The following is a 26,311-nucleotide window of genomic DNA, read 5'->3' on the forward strand; positions in this document are numbered from 1 at the left end:
CAGAGGGCTTCTAGTCTCCAGAACTATGATACAACCAGAGACCATTCTCATGCCTTAGAAACTAATAGAATTTGCCTTGTAACATTTTAAACTTGCTTGGGACCAATCAATCCTTTCCACTTTTAGAATGGGAATGTGAACTCTCTGCCTGTCCCATCATTGTATTTTGGAAGCAAATAACTTGTCTGGTTCACAGGTTCACAGCTGAAAAGGATGAAATGCACTTCTAGTCTCATCCACACTCAACTTAGATGAAACTTGGGTGAGATTTTTAATGTAGAGATGAACTTGAAATGGGCTAAAACTTTTGCTGCTGTTACTTTGGGGTGAATGTATTTTGTACTTGAAGAATGTGAATATAGGGGGTCCTGAGGACTGAGCTGTTAAGACTGAATTGTTCCCCCAAATTAACGTATTGAAGTCATAACATAACACATAAAGTCATGACTTTATTTGATGACAGGGCCTTTACAAGGTCATACGGTGAAGCCCTAACCCAGTATGGCTGGTGTCCTCAGAAAGAAGAGAGAGAGTTACCAGGAAAGTGCACACACAGGGGAAAAAATGACCATTTCAGGACTCAGCAAGAATGCAATCATCTGCAAGCCAAGGGGAAAAACTTCAATAACAACCAAACTGCCCACACATTGATCTCAGACTTCTAGTCTCCAGGACTATGAGAAAATAAACTTCCGTTCTTTGAGCTACCAAGTCTGTGGTATTTTGTTATGGCAGCCCTGGCAAATTAAAACACATTGCCAATGCAGGAAGTAAACCATAAATCAACTATCTTATGATCACTGAAAAAATGCAACTGCATTTTAAAGGAAGTGGAATATTTCCTAGTGATTTCTGCCTCCTAAACACTCATGGGGAAGGAAAGGAAATGTCAAGAGAACAGCTCCTGTGGCAGGAGGTGATGGCCAGACTTGGTTTTACTATGCCTGTGGAGGTGAGACTTCTGGCTAAAGCCACGACCACACTCCCTGCACACATACGGCTTCTCTCCTGAATGTGTCCGCTGGTGTCTGATGAGGGCTGACTTGAAGCCAAAGCCACGTCCACACTCATCACACACACATGGCTTTTCTCCTGAGTGTGTCCTCTGGTCAGAGGTGAGTTGGATCTTCAGACCAAGTCTTTGCTCACATATTCCATACACATCAGCTTCCTCCCCTGAATGTATCCTCTGGTGTCTGGTGAGAAGTGACTTGAAGCCAAAGGTACGTCCACACACCGGACACAGAAAAGGCTTCTCCCCTGTGTGCGTCCTCTGGTGTCTGATGAGGGTAACCTTCTGACCAAAGCCACGCCCACACTCAGAGCACACATAAGGCTTCTCACCTGTGTGCGTCCTCTGGTGGCCCATAAGGGAGACTTTCTGGCTAAAGCCACGCCCACAGTCGGAGCACAGGTAAGGCTTCTCCCCTGTGTGTGTCCTCTGGTGTCTGATGAGGGTGACTTTCTGGCGAAAGCTGTGCCCACACTCAGCACAGACATAAGGCTTCTCTCCTGAGTGTGTGACCTGGTGACTGAGGAGCAGTGACTGCTGCCTGAAGCCACGCCCACACTCCAGGCACAAGAAGGGCCTCTCACCTGAATGCGAGCTACGGTGTTGAAGGAGTGATGCCTTCTGGCAAAAGCCTCTTCCACACTCTGGACACACAAAGGGCTTCTCTTCCAAGTGTGTCCTCTGGTGCAGGATGAGGGCGATCTTCTGGCGGAAGCCTCTCCCACACTGCTGACATACAAAGGGTCTCTCCCCGGAGTGTATCCTCTTATGGTTAGTTAAGGAGGATGTATACCTGAAGTGTCGCCCACACTCCCTGCACACGTAGGGCTTTTCCCCTGAGTGCTTCCTCTGGTGTATGGTGAGGGAGGACTTCCGGCCAAAGCCTCGCCCACACTCTCTGCAACTATACGGCTTCTCTCCCGTGTGAGTCCTCTGGTGTTTGACGAGGTCTGACTTCTGGCAGAAGTTTCTGCCACATTCAGGGCACACATGATGCTTCTGGAGGCTAAAGAGGCTTGATTTTGTGTTAAATCCTAGTCTATAGTTTTCACATATGACTGCTTCAGATTCTGAGATGTTTGTCTCTGTCAATACTGCATCTGCCTCATCAGAGATCATCCCCTGGTCTATTCTTCCACTGCTATTGCCTCCCTGGTCTACTGGCTGACCTTGAGATGAGCTGAAAAATGCCCTTGAAGTCCCACTCAGCCGCAGCCTCCCAAACACAGTGCCAGAGCCTTCTCTCTCTCCATCTTCTACTTTGTCTTTCAAGCAGCTTGGAGCTTCTAGTAGGAAGTGGCTTTCTGCAGATGAACCTGGGAAGATCTGAAGGGAGTGACCACAGAGCACATATTGATGGAGGATCTGTGGACTGGAAAAAGTCACCGGGCAGGAGAGACAGGGCTGGAATTCTGTTCTTTGTTCTGCTGGAGAGAAAGTGTCAGTAAAAATCACCAAAGGTATCTTGTGGATGGTAACACTTGTCTAGCTCTCATTCCTCAGATGCTCCCACACAAAGACTTCCTTCAAAGACCTTCCTTCCAACCCATGGTGACATATTAATGCATACCTTTTACAACACATAAAATCCACATAAAGAGCCAGCTCTAAGTATCAGCCCAGCTTAAGGAGTTTTAAGAAAGTATCACAGGCAGATCTAGCCCTATAAATCACTGCCATCAGAGTTATACATGTGCCCCCAATACAATTATCCTACAAGCCACAGCCACTGTAAACAATATCTACAAACATATGCTTTTACTGAGAGTTAAAATATATAACTTATTACAAATTTCTTTAGGGACTTTTCCTATAAGAAAAGATGGAATCAAAAAAGGGAATCACTCTACAGTTGGACTATAAAGAAAGCTGAGCAGCAAAGAATTGATGCTTTTGAACTGTGGTGTTGGAGAAGACTCTTAAGAGTCTCTTGGACAGCAAGGAGATCCAACCAGTCCATCCTAAAGGAAATCAGTCCTGAATATTCACTGGAAGGACTGATGTTGAAGCTGAAACTCCAATACTTCGGCCACCTGATGCAAAGAACTGACTCATTTGAAAAGACCCTGATGCTGGGAAAGATTGAAGGTGGGAGGAAAAGGGGGACGACAGAGGATAAAATGGTTGGATGCATCACTGACTCAATGGACATGAGTTTGAGTAAACTCCGGGAGTTGGTGATGGACAGGGAGGCCTGGCGTGCTGCAGTCCATGGGGTCGCAAAGAGTTGGACACGACTGAGCGACTGAACTGAACTACCTAGTGGAGGCAGTATAGAGGACAGGTCAGAGATCCATGTGGGAAGTGAACCAGAAGGTGTTTCCTGTCCTAAATAAGTATTTCCTAGAGGATTATGTGCTGGGACCTCTAACACGGTGTGTGGATTTGGCAGTGAAACACGAAGACATAGTTTAGGCCTACAATCCCTTAAATGATTTTGGCTCCCAGTGACCCCAATCAATCTAAGACCTGCTCTTCTCAGTGCTTTGCTTTTTTTTTTTAATACAAATTGTTGTAAATGGAAACTTTCCACCTAAAATCATTTTTGCAGATATCAAATTTGGATGCCTTGTTCTATCATCCTGCTTCTATCCACCTGAAGCTGATGAAAAATACCATGAACCTTAAATAAACTCAGTACACCAGGCCTTTCCAGACATACATGTTTCTTTCTTCACCAATCAAAACTGAGATGTATTTTATGAACAATCAACAACATTGGTCAGCAAAGTACAGCCAATCATGTGTTTTGTAAAGAAGTCTATTGGACACAGCCGCATTCAATCTTTATGTTGTGTCTATAGCAGCTTTCACATACAAAAGCAAGGGTGAGTAGTTGCAACAAAAAAACATTAAAACTACAAAGCCTAAAATATTTACTTTCTGACCCTTTTACAGAAAGTTACTCATTCCGTCTTGTCTAAGATACCAGCTTTTAATACTAACAATAATAGCTACCATGAAAGCCCTTCCTAACACTTAAAAGGCCCTACACTTCCTCCTCAGCAAACTATTCAGTAAACTTCATTGTGTGTGTGTGTGATGCTAAATCTAGAGGATCCTGTGAAATAGCCCTGACTGACCTGGAGAATCCCAGGGATGGCGGAGCCTGGTGGGCTGCTGTCTATGGGGTCGCACAGAGTGGGACACGACTGAAGAGACTCAGCAGCAGCACCAGCAACAGCGATCACTCATAAGTGCTGACCCTACTGGACTGCCAGTGAGAGTGAATATCCTTTCAGTCTTTCTATACAGTTCTGGCCATCAGGGGTCCCACCATGGCTGGTCTTTAGCTCAGCCCATTGAACCGAGAGTGAGTTTATTTTGTTAAGCTAGGCTGTCCACATTTTCAAAACTCATGGCAGACATGTACATTTCTGGCTAGCAGTTTCCAAGAAATAATTTCGTTGTAATTCTAAAGCTCTGACAGCTGAGCTTTCAGTATTGCATTATTGTCTCCTTGTCTATGATCTATCTGCGATGGGAAGAGGAAAGCAGCCACTGCCTTCTCCTTGAGCTGTTTTGCTCCCAGCTGGGCATAAAGTCTAAGGCCAGTGGTAAACTACTCCATTACAGGTATGCTGTCCAGTGTCTTCTGTATTAAACACAGTGACTGATTTAAATACAGTTAACGCTGTCCTTATAGGAGCCTTAGTCTCTACTAAGGCTGTTCATTCATCAAAATTTTTGTGCCTATCTAGTAATGTGACAAATTTTAACTAAAAATGATTAAGAGTTACAATGTTCACTGTGGCTTTAAGCATCCAAGTTCCTCAATAAAAAAAGAAATAAAATTTTGCCAAGGTAATTCTTTTTAGATAATCATAAAAGTTTCCAAGATATAACAGAAAAGATCAGTTTATAAACTCTTTTATAACCTACAGCTACTCTCATGCCAATTGATTTTTCAGACCAATAAGTATTTCAACAACTGTCCATGTTGGGATGTTCAACAAACATCCCAAAGGAAACAAAAAAAATCCATGCCTAATGGCTTCTTAAAGAAATTTTTCCTTCTGCAGCTGTAATTGTAAGGAATAAAATTATACCAATGAGTTAAATGGATGCCACAGGTACTGGATTACAATAGAAGAAAGAATGCTGTGCATTCACTGCTTTTTAACAATTAAAAGAATTTTAAGACTTGGTCCACATTTGAAAAAAGGGAACACTTTTGATAAGAATCTGAAATAATCCCTGGAAACTAGACAACTTTCATAATATGCCATCTCCATGATTTTAAGACAATATAAAAGAAATATTAAAATATGTGACAGTTAATTTTATGCATTAACTGCTCTGGTCACAGGTTGCCCAAACATTTAAACGCTATTCTGGGCTTCTATGGGGTTGCACAGAGTCGGACACAATTGAAGCAACTTAGCAGCAGCTGGGTGTTTCTGGAAGACTTTAACACTTAAATAGGAAGACTGAGTAAAGCAGTTGAAAGGCCTGAGTAGAACAAAAGACTGACCCTCTCCCAAGATAATGCTCAAAATCCTTCAAGTTAGGCTTCAGCAGTACATGAACCAAGAACTTCCCGATGTACAAGCTGGACTTAGAAAAGGCAGAGGAATCAGAGATCAAATTGCCAACATCTGTTGGATCATAGAAAGAGCAAGGGAATTCCAAAAAAATATCTACTCTGCTTCATTGACTACATTAAAGCCTCTGACTGCGTGGATCACAACAAACTGTGGAAACTCTTAAAAAGATGGGAATACCAGACCACCTTACCTGTCTCCTAAGAAACCTGTATGTAGGTCAAGAAGCAACAGTCAGAACCAGACATGGAACAACAGACTGGTTCAAAATTGAGAAAGCAGTGCGTCAAGACTGTATATTGTCACCCTGCTTATTTAACTTACATGCAGAGGACATCACGCAAAATGCTGGACTGGATGACTCAACAAGATGTAATCAAGATTGCCAGAAGAAATATCAACAACCTCAGATATGCAGATGATACCATTCTAATGGCAGAAAGTGAAGAGGCACTAAAGAGCCTCTTGATCAGGGTGAAAGAGGAGTGAAAAAGCTGGCTTAAAACTTAGCATTAAAAAAACTAAGATCATGGCATCTGGTCTCATTACTTCATGGCAAATAGATGAGGCAAATGTGGAAACAGTAACATATTTTATTTTGGGGGCTCCAAAATCACTGCAGACAGTGACAAAATTAAATGACACTTGCTCCTTGGAAAAAAGCAATGACAAACCTAGACAGCGTATTAAAAACCAGAGACATCACTTTGCTGACATCAAAGCTATGGTTTTTCTAGTAGTCATGCACAGATGTGAGAGCTGGACCATAAAGAAGGCTGAGCACTGAAGAACTGATGCTTTTGAACTGTGGTGTTGGAGAAGACTCTTGAGTCCCTTGGGCAGCAAGGAGATCAAACCAGTCAATCCTAAAGGAAATCAATCCTGAATATTCACTAGAAAGACTGATGCTGAAGCTGAAGCTCCAATACTTTGACCACCTGATGTGAAGAGCTGATTCACTGGAAAAGACTCTGATGCTAGGAAAGATGGAAGGCAGGAGAAGGTGGTGACAGAGAATGAGATGGTTGGATGGCATCACTGACTCAATGGACATGAGTTTGAACAAACTCTGGGAGATAGTAAAGGACAGGGAAGCTTGGTGTGCTGCAGTCCATGGGGTCTCAAAGAGTAGGACATGACTTAGTGACTGAACAACAACTCCCAAATAAGAGGGAATTCTTCCAGGCTAACTGCCTTCTGGCTGGTACATGGGAATGTGAGTGGTGGAGAGGAGACAGATGGAGTTGTATTTGTTTTTCCTGCTATCACACCTAATCTGAAAGAGTAGTTCTTCCTAGGTGTTGAGACTGAGAGCCTGAGAGAACCATGGGCTCTCATATGTCTTCATTTTGCTAACTGCAGATCCTGGAACTTCTCAGCCTCCATAGTCACATGAGCCAATTCTTTATAATACATCATGTGTGTGTGTGTGCGTGTGTATGTGTGTGTGTGTGTGTGTACACATACATCCAAATGGTTCTGTTACTCAATAACCCTAATACTGATTTTGATACCAAAAAGTGGGATGCTGCTATAGCCAATACCTAAAATTTGTGGAAGTGGCTTTGGAACTAGGTGACAGTTAGAGGCTGAAAGAGTTGAGGTACATACTAGAAAAAGCAAGAAGACACTGCTGGTAGAAATATGGATGACAAATGTGACTTTGCTGAGGACTTAAAAAGAAAGGAAGAGAGCTGGAAAGAAAGCTTCTATCAGAGGATATATAAATTGACTAATCTATAGTACAGAGTTTCTAGTGCTGAGCTTTGCATATGTAGAATAAATTCCATTTGGGCATGGTGTGTAATTCTTTTAAAATATGGAATGTTTTTATCACTTGTTTGGGTTTGGGGATCCACCACCAACTTAATTACTTTAAAAATGTACTATATTCAGATTTTGTCCCATCCTGTATCTGTAGTAAATTCATTCATTTCATATAAAGTGTTAAACTTGTTAGTATAAACTTGTTCATAATATCCCCTTAGTATCCTTTTAAAGTATCAAGAATATGTAGTAACTTCCCCTTCACTCTTGAATTATTTATGTCTTCTTTTTCTCTTGATTAGTCTATGCAGCAATATATAATTTAGTAGCAATATATCATTTTCTTTTTTTATTTACTTATTTTAAAATTTATTTTTAAATTTCATTTTTTGCAATGTATCATTTTCTTTTCAGACATTCAACATTTTCATGGCAAATTTTTCTGCTAATAAAATGTTATATTTCACAGATTTTTGCTCTTATTTTCTTTATTCTATTCCTTGCACTCACTTTGCATTTACTTTGTTCTTTTTCTAGCTTCTTAAGTCAATGATCATAGACCTTTCCTAAAATAAGCACCTAAGGCTATAAATTTCCTTCTAAACTCTGCTTTAGCTGCATCTCACAAATGTTTATTTTGCTGAGATGAATTTGAAAAGATTTAGGTAGTGGCTTGTAAGAGTTGATATTGGTAAGATGTAATTTCTACCTCAAGTTATCTATAGATACAGTAAAATCTCAAAATAAACACTACACAGGTTTTCTTTTTTTCTTTCTTTTTGCAAATGAGAAACCGATCCTAAAATTTAAGTGGAAATGCAGAGGACTATCCAAAGCAACCCTGGGGGAAAAAACATACAAAAGGAGAAGACTTACACTACCTGACGTCAAGATTTTCAGTGATCCTACAGTAGCACGGACAGTATGGTTTGGTTTAAGGACAGACGTACTAATCAAACGAATAGAACAGACAGAGTATAAAATAAACCTAATCTTAGCCAGCGATTAGATATTCAACAAAGCAATCCAATGAGAGAAATACAAGACTTTTCAACAAATGGGGCTAGAGCCACTGTGTATCCACATGGGAAAAAAAAAATAACAAGACCTTGATTCCTGCCTCACACCATATACAAAAGTTAATTCAAGATGAACTGCAGATCTAAGTATAAAAGCAGCTAAAACTAAACAGCATTTAAAAGAAAATATAAATGACAAAAAAATTTAAGAAAAGAAAAAGACTTCCTCAGTATTAAAATATGAAAGGTTATTGTTAAGAAAATGAACACAAAAGCTTCAGACTGAGAGGATATTTGCAAAATGTACAAATGACAATAGACTGGTATCGAGGATTAATAAAGAATTCATAAAACTCAATAATGAAAAATAATGCAGGTGGTGGGGAGCAGTAAGGAGAGGTGGAATGTATGGAGAGAGTAACATGGAAACAAATACATTACCATATGTAAAATAGATAGCCAATGGGAATCTGTTGTGTGATTCAGGGAACTCAAAATGGAGCACTGTAACAACCTAGAGGGGTGAGATGGGGAGGGAGGTGAGAGGGAGGTTCAAGAGAGGGGACACAGGTGTATCAATGGCTGACTCATGTTGATGTTTGGCAGAAACCAACACAATATTGTACAACAATTATCCTTCAATTAAAAATAAATTTAATTATAAAAATCAGTGCAGAAAACCTGGGAGAAATATTTGAATGTATACTTCACAAAGTATATGATATATATAAAAGATCAAAAAGCACACAGAAGGACTCAACGTCATTAACCATGAGCAAAATGGAAGCCCCCTATGAGATAACTGTACACATCCATCACCAAAGATAAAAGGAAAACTATTGGGGAGGATGTGAAGTGACAAGAACTCTCACATGTTTATTGATCATGGAAATGAGATATTGTACAACCACTTTGGAAAAGGTCTAGTCATTTCTTATAAAGCTACATGTACAGTTACCCTATGACTCAGTGTACTGGACTAAATAGTATCCCACCAAAATGAATGTCAACCTGGAACATATAAATGTGGCCTTATTTTGAAAGAGTCTTTGCAGATGTTATCAAGTTAAGATGAGGTTATACTCCAATTAGACTGAGTTTTGATCCAATGACTGGTATCCTTACAAGGAGAGGGAGATCTGGATACACAGACACTTAGAAAGAAGAAGGCTGTATAACCACAGAGGCAGAGATTAGAGTGATGCAGCTATAAGATAAGGAACACTAAGGCTTGCCAGCAACCACCAGAAGTGAAGAGAGAGGCACAGAACAGACTCCCTTTCAGAAACTTCAGAAAGAACCAACCCCACCAACAGGTTGATTTTGAACTGTGAAAGAATAAGTTTCTTTTTTTAAGCTTCTCAGTTTGTGGTAATTTATTAAATCAGCCCTAGGAAACTAATACATCCTAGGTATGTATCCAAAGAAAATGGAAAACAAAGGTTTGTTGAAATCCAGCAAAAAAATTACCATAAGAATATTAACAGCAGCTTTTTCAAAACAGCTTAAAACTGGAAGCCATCAAGGTGACTCTCAAGGAGAATGAATAAACAGTCATATGTATATATTCATATGATGGTACATTATTTGATGTTAAAGAAAGAATAGACTACTGATAAATGCCACAGCATGGATGATGCTTAAAAAATATACTGAGTCAAAGAAGCCTTACACAAAAAAGAAAGTATTATATGATTCCCTTTATGCAAAATTGTACAGCAGGCAAAACCAATCTATGGTGAAACAGAATCAGAAAAACAGTGGTACCTCTGAGGGGTGGGAGCAGGGGTTTACTGGGATGGGCCACAAGGGAACTATCTGGATAACAGTAATCTGCATTTTGATAAAGTTTGTGTTATAGAGATATATGCATTGTTTGAGTTCACAGACTAGTATACTTAAAATGTTGCATTTCCAGTAAATAAATTCTACCTTAAAAGAAACAAACTCTAGTTAATGATATTCATGCTACCCATTATTCCTGGGGCCAATCAACTTTCATGGTGCCCACCAAGCTGAAATCAACTATCAGAAGTTGGCCCTTTTAAAACTGCAGTGTCCAAAGATGCTCAAGTGGACATCCTGGACCTGAGTCTGTAGGTCCCTGCCTGCCCACCACCAGTATGAGCTAACCTAGGAAGAAACTATGTCTTTCCTCTCACCACTTGTTAGATTGTCTTTGCCAGAACCACTTGGTGATCAGATTAGATTAGATCTTAAGACACACTCACACCTGCCAACCACTCAGGGAAAATAATTGTCTGAGTGGAATAAGCAGATGTTAAAAATATCTATTTCTGCTTTATTGACTATGCCAAAGCCTTTGCCTGTGTGGGTCACAATAAACTGTGGAAAATTCTGAAAGAGATGGGAATACCAGACCACCTGACCTGCCTCTTGAGAAACCTATACCTATACCTATATGCAGGAAGCAACCAACAGTTAGAACTGGACATGGAACAACAGACTGGTTCCAAATAGGAAAAGGAGTACGTCATGGCTGTATATTGTCACCCTGCTTATTTAACTTATATGCTGAGTACATCATGAGAAATGCTGGGCTGGAAGAATCACAAGCTGGAATCAAGATTGCCAGTAGAAATATCAATAACCTCAGATATGCAGATGACACCACCCTTATGGCAGAAAGTGAAGAAGAACTAAAGAGCCTCTTGATGAAGGTGAAAGAGGATAGTGAAAAAGTTGGCTTAAAACTCAACATTCAGAAAACTAAGATCATGGCATCTGGTCCCATCACTTCATGGCAAATAGATGGAGAAACAGTGGAAACAGTGTCAGACTTAATTTTGGGGGGCTCCAAAATCACTGCAGATGGTGATTGCAGCCATGAAATTAAAAGATGATTACTCTTTGGAAGGAAAGTTATGACCAACCTAGATAGCATATTAAAAAGCAGAGACATTACTTTGCCAACAAAGGTCTGTCTAGTCAAGGCTATGGTTTTTCCAATGGTCATGTATGGATGTGAGAGTTGGACTGTTGAAGAAAGCTGAACACTGAAGAATTGATGCTTTTGAACTGTGGTGTTGGAGAATACTCTTGAGAGTCCCTTGGACTGCAAGGAGATCCAACCAGTCCATCCTAAAAGAGATCAGTCCTGGGTGTTCATTGGTAGGTCTGATTTCGAAGCTGAAACTCCAATACTTTGGCCACCTCATACGAAGAGTTGACTCACTGGAAAAGACGCTGATGCTGAGAGGGATTGGGGGCAGGAGAAGAGGACGACAGAGGATGAGATGGTTGGATGGCACCACCGACCCGATGGACATGAGTTTGAGTAAACTCCGGGAGTTGGTGATGGACAGAGAGGCCTGGCATGCTGCGATTCATGGGGTCACTAAGAGTCAGACATGACTGAGCTACTGAACTGAACTGAAGGACATGCCAGGAAGACCTCACAAAATGACAGCAACAGCCACCTATGAACAGGTCCTCATAAGCTCTTAATCTACCCATGGGGAGAATGCAAGTCTCTTTGCAAGAAGAGTAAAGCCTTGCTACAGTGAACTTACTCAGATACGCTGAGCTACTCAGCTCTCCTCAGAGAAGAACTGCTTGTACTAAACTTCTTACTCCCACAAACTAAGGAGATACTGCTAGATATCTGATAGAATGGCTAAAATAAAAAATATATATATATAGTGTTAACACCAAAATCCTGACACAAATGCAGAAAAACTGGATCACTCAAAACACTGCTGATGGGAATATAAAATGATATAACCATTCTGGAAATTGAGTATGGCATTTTATTATAAAACTAAACCTATATTGACCATACAGGCTAGCAACTTGCACTTCTGGGCATTTATGCCAGAAACAAAAACCATACATTCACACAAAAACCTACACACAAATGTCCACAGCAACTTTATTCTTAATAGCCAAAAATATAAAGAACTCAAATGTTCTTGAATGGTTTAACAAACTGTAGTATTGATACATTCTTTACCATGGACTACTACTCAGCAATAAAAGGAATAAAATATTAGTACATACAACAATTTGTATGGATAGCAAAAGAAAAAAAAAAAAGCAACCTCCAAAGGTAACACATGATGTGACTCCTTTTATATAACTTTCTTAAAATGACAAAACTATAGAGACAGAGACCAGATTAGTGGTTGCCAGATGAAGAGAGGGAACACGTGAGGGTGTAGGCTGTGACTATAAAAGAGTAGCAGAAGGGGGATTCTTATGATAGAACTGTCCTGTATCTTGGAATACAGTGGTAGTTACATGAATGTACATATATAAAATTTCAAAGAACTAAATAAATATACACATACACACAAAACGAAGGTACAACTGATGAAATTTGAATGTCAGTGCATTGTATAAACATAAATAAAAGGCTGATTTAACAACAAAAATGTATAATTTACTAAATTATAATAAAAGACAGAAAAAGAAAAACACAAATGATCATCTGTAAAGATGCCACAAAAAAATGACAAAATCCAATATCCATTCCCAGTAAAAACTCATCAACAAGGAAGAGAAAGGAAGCTTATCAAGCTGATGAAGAGTAGCTACAAAACTTACACTTAGGAGGAAAGCATTCCCCATAAGATCAGGAGCAAGGAAAGAATGTCCACTTCCACCACCATTTAAATTCATCATTGCACTGATGTTCTCGCCTGTGCAATGAGGCAAGAAAAAGAAATTAAAGACACAAAGAATGGAAAGAAGTGAAGTATACTTACTTAAAAATAATTAGTCATTTATGTAGAAAATCATATAGAATCTACAAAACTACTAGGATGACAAGTTTTGCAAGTTTACCAGATACAAGATCAGTATAGATAAATTAATTTTATTTCTATATGCTATCAACAAACTGAAATTTTAAAGTACTTTAAATAGCATGAAAAATATGAAGCAGAGAGGGATAAATCTGATAAGATGCATAAGACCTTTGTATGAAAAACTATAAAACAATGCTGACAAATATTAAGTCCCATAAAAATAGAGGGACTGTGTTCATGTACTGGATGACAGAATATACGATTTACATGTAAATTCTCCTCAAATTGATGTAGATTCAACTCAATCCCAATCAATATTCCAACAGGCATTTCGTTGAAAATTGTCAAGCTGATTCTAAAATCCATGTGGAAATGCAAAGAATCTAGCACAAGTAAAACAACTTCAAAAAAGAAAAAATGTTCAAGGATTTATACTAAGTTCCAGACTTCTTACAAAGCTGCAGTAATCAAGACTATGTGGTACTGACATCAAGATGGATAAATAGAAGAGTGGAAAAAAATAGAGTATATATTAGATATAGACCCGTACACAATTAATTTACACAAAGGTGCACAGGAAATTCAAAGAAAGGGTTGTCTTTTCAATAAATTAGTGCTAGAGAAGTTGGATATTTGTATACAAAAGAAAAAAAAAAACCAAGAAAAATTGTACTTAAATCCAGACCTGGTATCAAGTAAAAAAAATTTACTCAAAATAAGACTTAGATCTAAATGAAAAGTAAAAATTAGAAAACTTTTAAAAGGAAAAATACATGAAACTCTTTTTGGCCTTCATTTTGGAAAAATTTCCTAAATAAATCACCAAAAGTGAAATTCATGAGAGAAAAATTGAAACTTGGACTTCACCAAAATTAAGAAATTCTCATTGAAAAAACTCTACTAAGAAGATAAAGAGCAAGCCACAAAGAAAATACTTATAAATCAAACAATGGACTTCTATACAGACTATATGAAGAATTTGCAAAATTCAATAAAAACATAAGAAACCAACTTTTCAAATTGGCCAAAGATTTCAGATGACATTTCACCAAATAAGATATACAAACAGCAAATAAGCACTTGAAAAGACTATCAACATTACAAGTCATTAAGAAAATGTCAGGTAAAACCACATAAGATGCTACTACACCATTATAAAAATGTCTAAAATTAAAATCATAATACCAAGTGTTGACAAATATGTGAAGCATATGGAACTCTCACACACTACTGGTGGGAATGTGAAATAGTGCAGCTACTTGGTCAGTTTCATTAAAAATTAAATATACCCTGTATCATCCATCCCAGCCATTACACTTCCAGGTGCTTATCCAAAAGAAATGAAAGCATATGCTTACACAAATACTTTTCATGAATATTCATATAGTCTGTATTTGTATTCATCAAAATTAGAGACTACTGAAATTTCATTAGCCCATGAATGGCTAAATAATTGTGATATCTATATTACTACTCAGCAATCAAAAGAAATGAACTGTTGACACACCCAACATTATGGCTAAAATTCAAAATAATTATATTGGGTGAAAGAATTAACATGATTAATTTATATGAATTTTTTAAATGCAAACAAATCTATGACAGAAAACAGTCAGTGGTTGTCTGGGTAAGGGAGAGAGGGGAGGACAGGCAGAGGCAGGAGATAGAAATTATAGTGAAGCACAAGGAAACTCTGCAGTGATAGGTATGCTCAGAATCTGGATTATTGTGATGGTTTTATGACTGTGCAGATATCAAAACTTAACAAATTTTACCTTATACCTCCTAGCATAAGGTGTCAAATCTTATACCTCCTAGCATAAGGTATCATACCTTATACCTCCTAGCATATCATACCTTATACTATAATAATGTTTTTCTATTATACAATAATTATAGTTTATTAATAGTTCTTTTTTTAAAAGAAAAAAGTATTGAGTTTGCTATAAAGTACAAGTACACATATATGGTTGTATTTAGAAACAAAAATAAATAACAAAAAATAAAATGCCAAGAATGTTGAAAATAAAAGAATGAAAAAAAAGGCAGAAATTTATCCTTACCTCCCAACAGTCACATAAAATTAATTCCTCCTGGATTAAAGATCTAAATGTTTCCAGAATGTATACGGAATTTCTACAGTTCAATAACAGAAATAGCCCAAATCAAAAGTAGGAACATACCCTGAACAGACAAGTCACAGAAAAGGAAATACCAATGACCAAGTCAACACAGGAAAAGATGCTCACGCTCTCTGGAAAGCCAAATCCCTATGACATTTCACCACAAACCAAACAGATGGGTGAAAAATGTGAGGATGTGGAACAAGAACTCATCACTGCTGCTGGGAGTGTAATATGGCATTGAACAGATTCAGAACACATGTATAACCTAATCAGGTTGAGGCGACCCACACCCATGAACCAGTCTCTGTGCTCCTAGGTATGCATCTTGAGAGAAACACTTGCATGCATTTCCAAGGAAGAAATAAGAATATACATCAACATTATTTCATAGACAAAAACTGAAAATAACTCAAATGTCCAAAAGAAGAAAAATGGTAATTCAACTGCATTAAAATATTCATATAATGAAATCAATATATAACAAATGTTAAAAGTATAAACTAAACTTGCACATTTTAATATGAATCTCACATATAGCTAGTGAAGGAGGTATACAATATGGTACTATGTGCAGAGATGTCTACAAACACGCAAAAGAACTCTCTATATGGTTAAAAGATTCCCTGAAGGGATAAAAAGCTAAGGGCAGTCACAGGCATGCTAATGCTGAAGTCAGATTCTCAGAGGCAGGGTGAAGGAGCGGGACACAACCAGGAAAGGTATCACCAGGTATCACCTGGTCTTATATAATGGTATATTTCTTAGTCTGCAAGCTTCCCTGGTAGCTCAGTCAGTAAAGAATCTGCCTGCAGTGCAGGAGACCCACGTTCAATCCCTGGGTCAGGAAGATTCTCTAGAGAAGGAAACGGCAACCCACTTGTTAGAGAAATAAAATAGAAGTAGTCTTGTCCAGGCTTCAGAGGCAAAAGAGCAGAGCGGGCTTCTGACCTTGCTTCTGACCTACCTGGACACTGCCCTGACTACTGCTGTGGATGTCAGCTACACCTGCTGTGAATGTCAGCCACACCTGCTGTGAGTGTCAGAAGAGAAACACAATAGATATCATAGGGAGCAGATCTTGGAGTTTATTAAGCTCCTGAAGGGGGCCTGGCCAACTAAGCCCTGACCTTAACAACATTCCAAGTTTTACATGAGAAAACAAACAGCATAACACGAAACCAGAATTGCAATTTGCTCACAGATTGATGATAAGCATCCTGTTTGCATCCTGGGATTATAAGCGGGAACCCCAAACTGCAATCTTTGAAGTCTCACCCACGGAGCAGACATGCTGCCTGGAGCCTTTTCCCAACTGGAACTCCAGATGTGCTGTGACATGGGACTTCCCAGTACTGTTTAAATCTGAATGTTGGTGAAAACCCAAATTGGTGATGTCCTCTGCTCTCTTTCACTTTTCTTTCAATGTTAGTATATTGAAAGTAAGCCAGATAATTCTCTAATAAATATTTTTATTACTTATTTGTATATAATGAGTGGCTTATTTTGTTGACAAATCCTTTAAACCTGAGACAAAAGTGAAAACTTTCAGCAAAACACCACTACAGTATTCTTGACTGGAAAATCCCATGGACAGAGGAGCGTGATGGGCTACAGTCCACAGTGTCACAAGAGCTGGACATGACTTAGTGACTAAATCACCACCACCACTTAGGCTGCAGGGAAGGCAAACTGGCACTCATTGTATAATTCTTCACATTCTGGTATAATCTTAAATAACACATCATAAAAGAAACAAAGTTATGGGAACTTATGTGGTAGAACTGCTGCATGAAAACATTACCCGTTTAAAAATAAAAAGTGGACAGAATCTAGCAGGGATAGATGACTTAGTCTCAGAGGACAAGTGCTATGTTCAAGATCAGGTCAACTAACAAAAATTCAAGAATGGGAAGATCCTAGAAGTGTTGGACAAGGGACACCAAGTGAGTGGATGTTGCTCTGTTGGGGAGGAAAGAGAGGGTGGCCAGCGAAGCCCTCTCTGGGCTGAGTAGGATGGCATGGAAGGCAGGCCTGAGGAACAGCTTCCTCCTCAGAAGCTTACAGATGCTCCTCTTTCCTCGCCTGCTGAGCACCTCACTGCCCTGATCTTTGTCTGCCTTCTGTTTTCCACTTACCTGCACAAAGGTCCAGAAGACATTCACTCTCCTCTCTCCAGGGCTCGTCTCCTTGTTCCAGTTGTATGATGAGTTTTGGTTTAGGAAAGGCAATACCTACTCACAGGGAAAAAAATCAAGGTGACATTTGGTTAGTGACTTAAGAGGCTATCACAGAACTCAGAGTCAGCCAGGGAATGCAATGACTCAGAAGCGGGTAGGAAAGCCAGGCAGGGGCCATGGATGGGGACAAAGATTCTCTGAATGCTGAGAAAAGATGACTAAGGGGAGGGAGGAATCCTGGCTCTGAAGGCAGTATATGATTCTCCCCTATGCTTGAATGAATACAAATACTCTGCCGTCTGAAGTAAGATCACTTTAGAGGAGGGCCTGGCCTTGGAAGGGGCCTCGAAATGCAGTGTCATATCACACAAATACACACACATGCACAACTTCACCATTTCCAACTCTACAGAATCCAGACATTCTCTGAGATACGGAGAAAATACATGTTTCTTTCTGAGCCAAAAGCATGGTGGCTACTCCATTAAACATCAAGAGGCCTACAGGCAGAGTCTGAGACATGGGGCAAGTCATCCTTACCCAGCGACACCATATGGCTGTAGTTCTCCAGCATCACATCCCGATACAGGGTCCTCTGAGCAGGACTCAGTAGCTTCCACTCCTTCTGGGTGAAGGCCACAGCCACATCCCTGAAGGCCATTAATGCCTAAAACACAAGCACATCCTTGCTCACCACACAGGCCCGCTAGTCAACTTAACCTAAGTTACCAGCCAGGGCTGAGGCAGCAATAAGGCTGGCCTGGGACATCAGGTGAGACCTGTAGACACTGCTTTCAACCAGAACCCTTTGCCATGTATTCAAGACTACCACACCTCTTCCCACATTGCTGGGGGTCTATTCAGGGGTTCTCTGTTCCGTTCTGTCAATCTCTACATCTATGATGCTGTGGAAAACACTGTTTTGATTAATGCAGCTATACCACAGGTCTTGAAATCAGATAGATGGACTCTTCCTCCTTTAGTCTTCACTTTAAAAGATTATTTTAGCTATTATAAGGCATATGCCTTTCCATAAAAAATTTTAGAATAATCTCACCTGTATCTACTAAAAACTGTTTCTGGAATTTGGACAAGATTTGCATTAAACCTGTATATCAATTTAGGAAGAACCAACATCTTTATCATGTCGACTCTTCAAACCTATGAACATGAGATGTCTCTCCATTTACCAAGATGTTCTTTGATTTCTTTCAACAGTTACTGTGGTTTTCAGTATACAAATCCACATATGCTTTGTTAAAAAACTGATACCTAAAAATTCCTTTGTTTTTCTTTTTTTTAGTGATTTTAATGGTACTGTATTTTTAGTTCAGTGACCAATTGTTCATGATACAGAACAACTGCCATGAAACAGTAATAAACTGTATGCTTATCCTGAATCTGGCAACCTGGTGGAACTCATTAGCTCTAGTTTTTTTCCCTCCTGGATTCCTTAAGATTTCCTATGTAGACAATCAGAGGATTTGCACACAGGGGCAGATTTCTTTCCTTATAATCTATGTATTTTATTTCCTGTTCTTGCCTTACTGTAGAACTTCTAGCGTGATAACAAATAAGAGTGGTAAGAACAGACATCCTTGCCTTGTACTTGATATTAGAAGGAAACATAATGTCTCAAAGCATTAAAAATACTGCTCCACAAATATACCACATCACACTCATTAGGATAGCTATTACCAAAGAAACAGGAAAAAACATTTTGGGAGGATGTGGAGAAACTGGAGTAGAAATTGGAGTAGGAAATGGCAACCCACTCCAGTAATTCTGCCTGGAAAATTACATGGGCAGAGGAGCCTGGCAGGCTACAGTCCATGGGGTCACAAAGAGTCGGACATGACCGAGCACACACTCATGGAGAAACTGGAACCTCTATTTATTGTTGTGGGAAAAGTAAAAAGATGTGGTTTCTGTGGGAAAGAGTTTAGCAGTTCCTCAAAAAGTTAAATATACCAAAAAAAAAAAAAAAGTTCAATTTATCATATGATCTAGCAATTTGAATCATGGGTGTATACCCCCAAAGAATCAAAAGCAAGAATTCAACATACTCATACACCAATGTCCATAACAGCATTATTCACAACAGCCCAAAGGCGGAAACAACCCTAACGTCCACCAACAGACAAACAGATAAGAAAATGTAGTACGTATATACACATAACTGTACGTAATTCAGCCTTAAACAGGAAAGAAACTCTGATACATGCTAAATCAAGAGATTAGCCTTGAAAACATTATGCTAAGTGAAATAAGCCAGTTACAAATGACAAACATTGTTTGATTCCACTTACAGCAGGTACCTGAAATAGGCAAATTCATGGAGACAAAGTAAAACAGAGGTTACCAGGAGCTGGGAGGGGGAGTGGGTTAGGAACGGATAGTTATTATATAATGGATAGTTTCAGTCTGGGAAGATGAAAAAGTTCTGGAAATGAATGGTGATGACTGCATAATGGTGTGAATAAATAATGCCACTAAACTGGACATTTTAAAATGGTGAAAATTTTATATTAAGTATATGATTATATTTTAAAAAAATAAGAATAATCCTACTTACAGATTTTTTTGTAGATGTCCCTAATCAAGTAAAGGAGTTCCCGTTTCTATCGTATGGTGGTTTTTATATTTCCCACAAATGTTTATTGTATTCTGCCAAATGACTATAATGCATCAACTGATATAATCACATGCTTTTTCTTCTTTAGCCTGTTAATGGGGGACTATACTGATTAAGTTACAGAGTCAGTCTTGTGTCCCTGGAATAAACCATGCTTGATAATGGTGTACAATTATTTTTACATATTGTTGATTTTAATCTGCATAATAATTTAAGGATTTTCATGTCTATATTCACGAGAGATGTTGACCTGTAGTTTTCATTTTTTCTAGTGTTCTTGTCTGATTTTGTTACCAGCATAATATCTGCTCCACAAAATGAATTAGGAAGTGTCCTTCCTATTTTCTGAAAAAAAATCATGTAGCATTGGTGTTTAAGACTCCTTTAAAAATTTGGCAGATTCTGCAGTAAAATCACCTGAGCCTATACATTTCTTTTGTAAGAGTTTTTAAAATTATAAATTGGACTATCTTTGGGTTTTTTTTACTTCTATAATATTTTTTAATTGAGGTATAACTGATACATCATATTATATTAGTTTCAGGTGTACAACATGACTTGATATTTGTAGATATTGCAGAATGATCACCACAATAAGTCTAGTTAACATGCATCACCATACATAGTTACAAAACTCTATTTCTTGTGATGAGACCTTTTAAGATCTATTCTCTTAGCAACTTCCATATACACAATACAACATAACTAACTGCAGTCACCATGATGTACAGTACATTCCCATGACATTCATTTTATAACTGGAAGTTTATATCTTTTGACCCCCCTTACTCATTTCACCCACCCCCCACCTCCTGCTACCACCACCACCAGTCTGTTCTCTATCTGTAACCTTTTCTTCTTTTCTAAAGATATATAAGTAACAGCATACAGTATTTGTCTTTCTCTGACTTATTTTCTTTTAGCACGATGCCCGCAAGATCCATCCATGTTGTTCCAAGTGGCAAGATTTCTTATGGCTGAAAATAATATTTCATTGTATGTATGTACACATATACATATATTCATCAATGGATGAATGGATGTCTATTCATCCATTGATGGACATTTAGATTGTCAACAACTTAGGTTGTTTCTGTGGTTTGGCTAATAATTATAGCCCTGTTCAAATTATCTATTCCATATTGGTCAAGTTAAAGTACAATAGTTTATGTTTTTCAAGGAAACCAGTCCCTTTTTATCTAAGTTGTCAAATGTATGGGTGGATATTCTGTTGACGGCTACAGAGTATGTAGTAATAACTCCTGTTTCACTCCTGATACTGGCAATTTGTGTCTACTCCTTTAGTCTTCTTTAAAAGTTTTGTCAATTTTATTATTTTCAAAGAATCAGCTCTTTCTTTATTTTTTATTTTTCTTTATTCTATTTCCAATTTCATTTATTTCTGCCTTTATCACTATTATTTCCTTCCATTTGCTCCTCTGAGTTTATTTTGCTCTCATTTTTCTAGGTTCTTGAGGCAGAAGCCTAGATTCAGTTCAGTTCAGTCACTCAGTCGTGTTCGACTCTTTGCGACCCCATGAACCGCAGCACGCCAGGCCTCCCTGTCCATCACCAACTGCTGGAGTTTACCCAAACTCATGTCCATTGAGTCGGTGATGCCATCTAACGATCTCATCCTCTGTCGTCCCCTTCTCCTCCTGCCCTCAATCTTTCCCAACATCAGGGTCTTTTCAAATGAGTCAGCTCTTCTCATCAGGTGGCCAAAGTATTGGAGTTTCAGCTTCAGCATCAGTCCTTCCAATGAACACCCAGGACTGATCTCCTTTTGGATGGACTGGTTGGATCTCTTTGCAGTCCAAGGGACTCTCAAGAGTCTTCTCCAACACCACAGTTCAAAAGCATCAATTCTTCTGTGCTCAGCTTTCTTTATAGTCCAACTCTCACATCCATACATGACCACTGGAAAAGCCATAGCCTTGACTAGACGGATCTTTGTTGGCAAAGTAATGTCTCTGCTTTTTTAACATAGAAAGTGAAAGTGAAGTTGCTCAGTCATGTCCAACTCTTTGTGGCCCCATGAACTGGGGTCTAGCAGGATCCTCCGTCCATGGGATTTTCCAGGCAAGAGTACTGGAGTGGATTGCCATTTCCTTCTCCAGGGGATCTTCCCAACCCAGGGATCGAACCCAGGTCTCCCGTATTGTAGGCAGATGCTTTACCATCTGAGCCACCAGGGAAGTCCCATGTCTCTGCTTTTTAATATGCTATCTAGGTTGGTCACAACTTTCCTCCCAAGGAGTAAGCGTCTTTTAATTCCATGGCTGCAATCACCACCTGCAGTGATTTTGGAGCCGAAAAAAATAAAGTCAGCCACTGTTTCCCCATCTATTTGCCATGAAGTGATGGGACCAGATGCCATGATCTTAGTTTTCTGAATGTTGAGCTTTAAGCCAAATTTTTCACTCTCCTCTTTCACTTTCATCAACAGGCTCTTTAGTTCCTCTTCACTTTCTGCCATATGAGTGGTGTCGTCTGCATATCTGAGGTTATTGATATTTCTCCCAGCAATCTTGATTCCAGCTTGTGATTCTTCCAGCCCAGCATTTCTCATGATGTACTCCGCACATAAGTTAAATAAGCAGGGTGACAATCTACAGCCTTGACGTACTCCTTTTCCTATTTGGAACCAGTCTGTTGTTCCATGTCCAGTTCTAACTGTTGCTTCCTGACCTGCATACAGGTTTCTCAAGAGGCAGGTCAGGTGGTCTGGTATTCTCATCTCTTTCAGAATTTTCCACTGTGATCCACACAGTCAGAGGCTTTGGCATAGTCAATAAAGCAGAAATAGATGTTTTTCTGGATCACTCTTGCTTTTTTGATGATCCAGTGGATGTTGGCAATTTGATCTCTGGTTCCTCTGCCTTTTCTAAAATCAGCGTGAACATCTGGAAGTTCACAGTTCACGTATTGCTGAAGCCTGGCTTGGAGAATTTTGAGCCTTACATTACTAGCGTGTGAGATGAGTGCAATTGTGTGGTAGTTTAAGCATTCTTTGGCATTGCCTTTCTTTGGGATTGGAATGAAAACTGAACTTTTACAGTCCTGTAACCACTGCTGAGTTTTCCAAATTTGCTGGCATTTTGAGTGCAGCACTTTCACAACATCCTCTTTTAGGATTTAAAATAGCTCAACTGGAATTCCATCACCTCTACTAGCTTTGTTCTTAGGGATACTTCCTAAGGCTCACTTGACTTCACATTCCAGGATGTCTGGCTCTAGGTGAGTGATCACACCATCATGATTATCTGGGTCATGAACATCTTTTTTGTATAGTTCTTGTGTGTATTCTGGCCACCTCTTCTTAATATCTTCTGCTTCTGTTAGGTCCATACCATTTCTGTCCTTTACTGAGCCCATCTTTGCATGAAATGTCCCCTTGGTTTCTCTAATTTTCTTGAAGAGATCTCTAGTCTTTCCCATTCTATTGTTTTCCTCTATTTCTTTGCATTGATCGTTGAGGAAGGCTTTCTTATATCTCCTTGCTCTTCTTTGGAACTCTGCATTCAAATGGGTATATCTTTCCTTTTCTCCTTTGCTTTTCACTTCTCTTCTTTTCACAGCTATTTGTAAGGCCTCCTCAGACAGCCATTTTGTCTTTTTTTTTTTTTTGTATTTCTGAATTCTTTTATTTTTTTTATTTTTTTATTTTTTATTAGTTGGGGGCTAATTACTTCACAACATTTCAGTGGGTTTTGTCATACATTGATATGAATCAGCCATAGAGTTACACATATTCCCCATCTCGATCCCCCTTCCCACCTCCCTCTCTACCCGATTCCTCTGGGTCTTCCCAGTGCACCAGGCCCGAGCACTTGTCTCATGCATCCCACCTGGGCTGGTGATCTGCTTCACCATAGATAGTATACATGCTGTTCTTTCGAAACATCCCACCCTCACCTTCTCCCACAGAGTTCAAAAGTCTGTTCTGTACTTCTGTGTCTCTTTTTCTGTTTTGCACATAGGGTTACCATTACCATCTTTCTAAATTCCATATATATGTGTTAGTATGCTGTACTGTTCTTTATCTTTCTGGCTTACTTCACTCTGTATAATGGGCTCCAGTTTCATCCATCTCATTAGAACTGATTCAAATGAATTCTTTTTAATGGCTGAGTAATATTCCATGGTGTATATGTACCACAGCTTCCTTATCCATTCGTCTGCTGATGGGCATCTAGGTTGCTTCCATGTCCTGGATATTATAAACAGTGCTGCGATGAACATGGGGTGCACGTGTCTCTTTCAGATCTGGTTTCCTCAGTGTGTATGCCCAGAAGTGGGATTGCTGGGTCATACAGCAGTTCTATTTCCAGTTTTTTAAATCTCCACACTGTTTTCCATAGTGGCTGTACTAGTTTGCATTCCCACCAACAGTGTAAGAGGGTTCCCTTTTCTCCACACCCTCTCCAGCATTTATGGCTTGTAGACTTTTGGATAGCAGCCATCCTGACTGGCGTGTAATGGTACCTCATTGTGGTTTTGATTTGCATTTCTCTAATAATGAGTGATGTTGAGCATCTTTTCATGTGTTTGTTAACCATCTGTATGTCTTCTTTGGAGAAATCAGACAGCCATTTTGAAGCCTAGATTACTGACTTGAGATTTCCTGTTTTCTCACATATACATTTAATGCTACAAGTTTTTCTCTCATGACTGCTTTAGCTGCATCCCACATACTTTGATATATCATATTTTCCTTTTCATTCACTTTTATGCATGTTTTGATTTCTCCTGAGACATCATTTTTGGTGAACAGATTATTTAGAAGTCTGTTATTTTCTAAGTGTTTATAGAGATTTTTCTGTTAACTTTCTCTTACTGATATCAAATTTGATTCCATTGTGGTCAAACAACATATTTCGTTCAATTTAAATTTTTTAAAATTTCTTAAGGTAAACAAATTATTGTGTCTTATATGTTGTTTTGAGCCCAGGAAATGTCTATGTTGGTACAGTCATCCCTCAGCACTCACGGAGAAGTGGTTACAGAACCCCCCTCAAAATCTACAGATGTCCAAATCCCCTATATAAAACATGGTATTTGCATGTAACCTACACACATCTTCCTATATACTTTAAGTCATCTCTAGATTACTTATAATGCTTAACACAATGTCAATGCTATGTAAGCAGTTGCTAGTCACAGAAAATTCCAATTTTGCTTTTTGGAACTTTCCAAATTTTTTTTTTTTTTTTTTTTTACTTTTTGATCAGCAGTTGGTTGAATCTGCAGATATGGAACCCTTGGAAAAGCCAGGTTAACTGTAAGAATATGCATTTTGCTATTGTTAGGTGAAATGTTCTATAAATGTTGATTCAATTCTATTGGTTGACAGTGTTGAGCTCTTACTGATTTGGACCTAATTATTCTCTATAACATGAACAGAAAAGTGTTGAAATCTCTTATTGTTGATTTGTTTATTTCTCCTTTCAGTTTCCTCTTCACATCTTTTGAAGCTCACTTATTTGATGCATATACACTGGTGCTTAGTCATTCAGTTGTGTCCAACTCTTTCCAACCCCTTGAACTGTAGCCCACCAGGCTCCTCTGCCCATGGGGTGTTTTAGGCAAGAATACTGGAGTGGGATGCCATTTCCTCCTCCAGGGGATCTTCCCAACCCAGGGATCAAACCAGTATCACCCCTGCATTGCAGGTGGATTCTCTACCACTGAGCCATGGGGGAAGCCCATGCATACACATTAAGGACCCCAATGTCTTCCTGATGAAGTGACCCACTTATTGTTCTCTGTGTCTGATAATTTCCTTTGAAGTCTGTCTTACTTGATATTAATATAGGCACCCTTGCTTTCCTTTGACTAATGTCTGCATCTTCTTTTTAATCTTTTAAAATCTTTTTTATCTTTATTAAAATTAAACTCTTTATTATCTTTATTAAAATATTTTAAATCCTTTTTATCTTCTTTTTAATCCTTCTTTTTCTAACCTGCCTATGATGTTACATTTGATGCTTCATTTAGATAGCATATAGAGTCTTTTCTTAATGTCAGTCTCTCTTAGTTGGTGTATTTAGACCATTTTAATTTTGTTCCCTCTGCTTATGTTTTCTTATTACTGACTTATTGTCGGTTACTTGAATTTTCTTTTTAACGCTTTTATCTATATTGTTTTTTAGTGTACCTCTTTGTATAGATTTTTAGTAGTTGCTCTAGGTTCTAACTTATAGGTCTACTTGTTTTGTCATTTTACCAGTTTGAACTATGGAAACTTAACCTCCCATTA

The 26,311-nt window shown here is 38.8% G+C and overlaps 1 protein-coding gene across 4 annotated transcripts in view; it reads right to left on the bottom strand.

Annotated features, from left to right (window-relative positions):
* Positions 1 to 429: 429 nt before the first annotated feature.
* Positions 430 to 26,311, bottom strand: part of ZNF169 (zinc finger protein 169) — a 49,694-nt gene continuing 23,812 nt past the window's right edge. For 3 of the 4 annotated variants that reach the window (XM_061163591.1, XM_061163588.1, XM_061163589.1), the window contains 3 exons: positions 17,955 to 18,081; positions 17,373 to 17,468; positions 430 to 2,439 (listed from right to left, as the gene is read on the bottom strand). In XM_061163591.1, coding sequence (XP_061019574.1) covers positions 890 to 2,439; positions 17,373 to 17,468; positions 17,955 to 18,075 — 1,767 coding nt within the window. In that variant the 5' untranslated portion in view covers positions 18,076 to 18,081 and the 3' untranslated portion in view covers positions 430 to 889. The remainder of the gene's footprint in view (positions 2,440 to 17,372; positions 17,469 to 17,954; positions 18,082 to 26,311) is intronic. The other variant, XM_061163590.1, reaches the window with a different exon arrangement.

Source organism: Dama dama, chromosome 16 (assembly GCF_033118175.1).
Source record: "Dama dama isolate Ldn47 chromosome 16, ASM3311817v1, whole genome shotgun sequence".
In the NCBI taxonomy this organism is placed as follows: domain Eukaryota; kingdom Metazoa; phylum Chordata; class Mammalia; order Artiodactyla; family Cervidae; genus Dama; species Dama dama.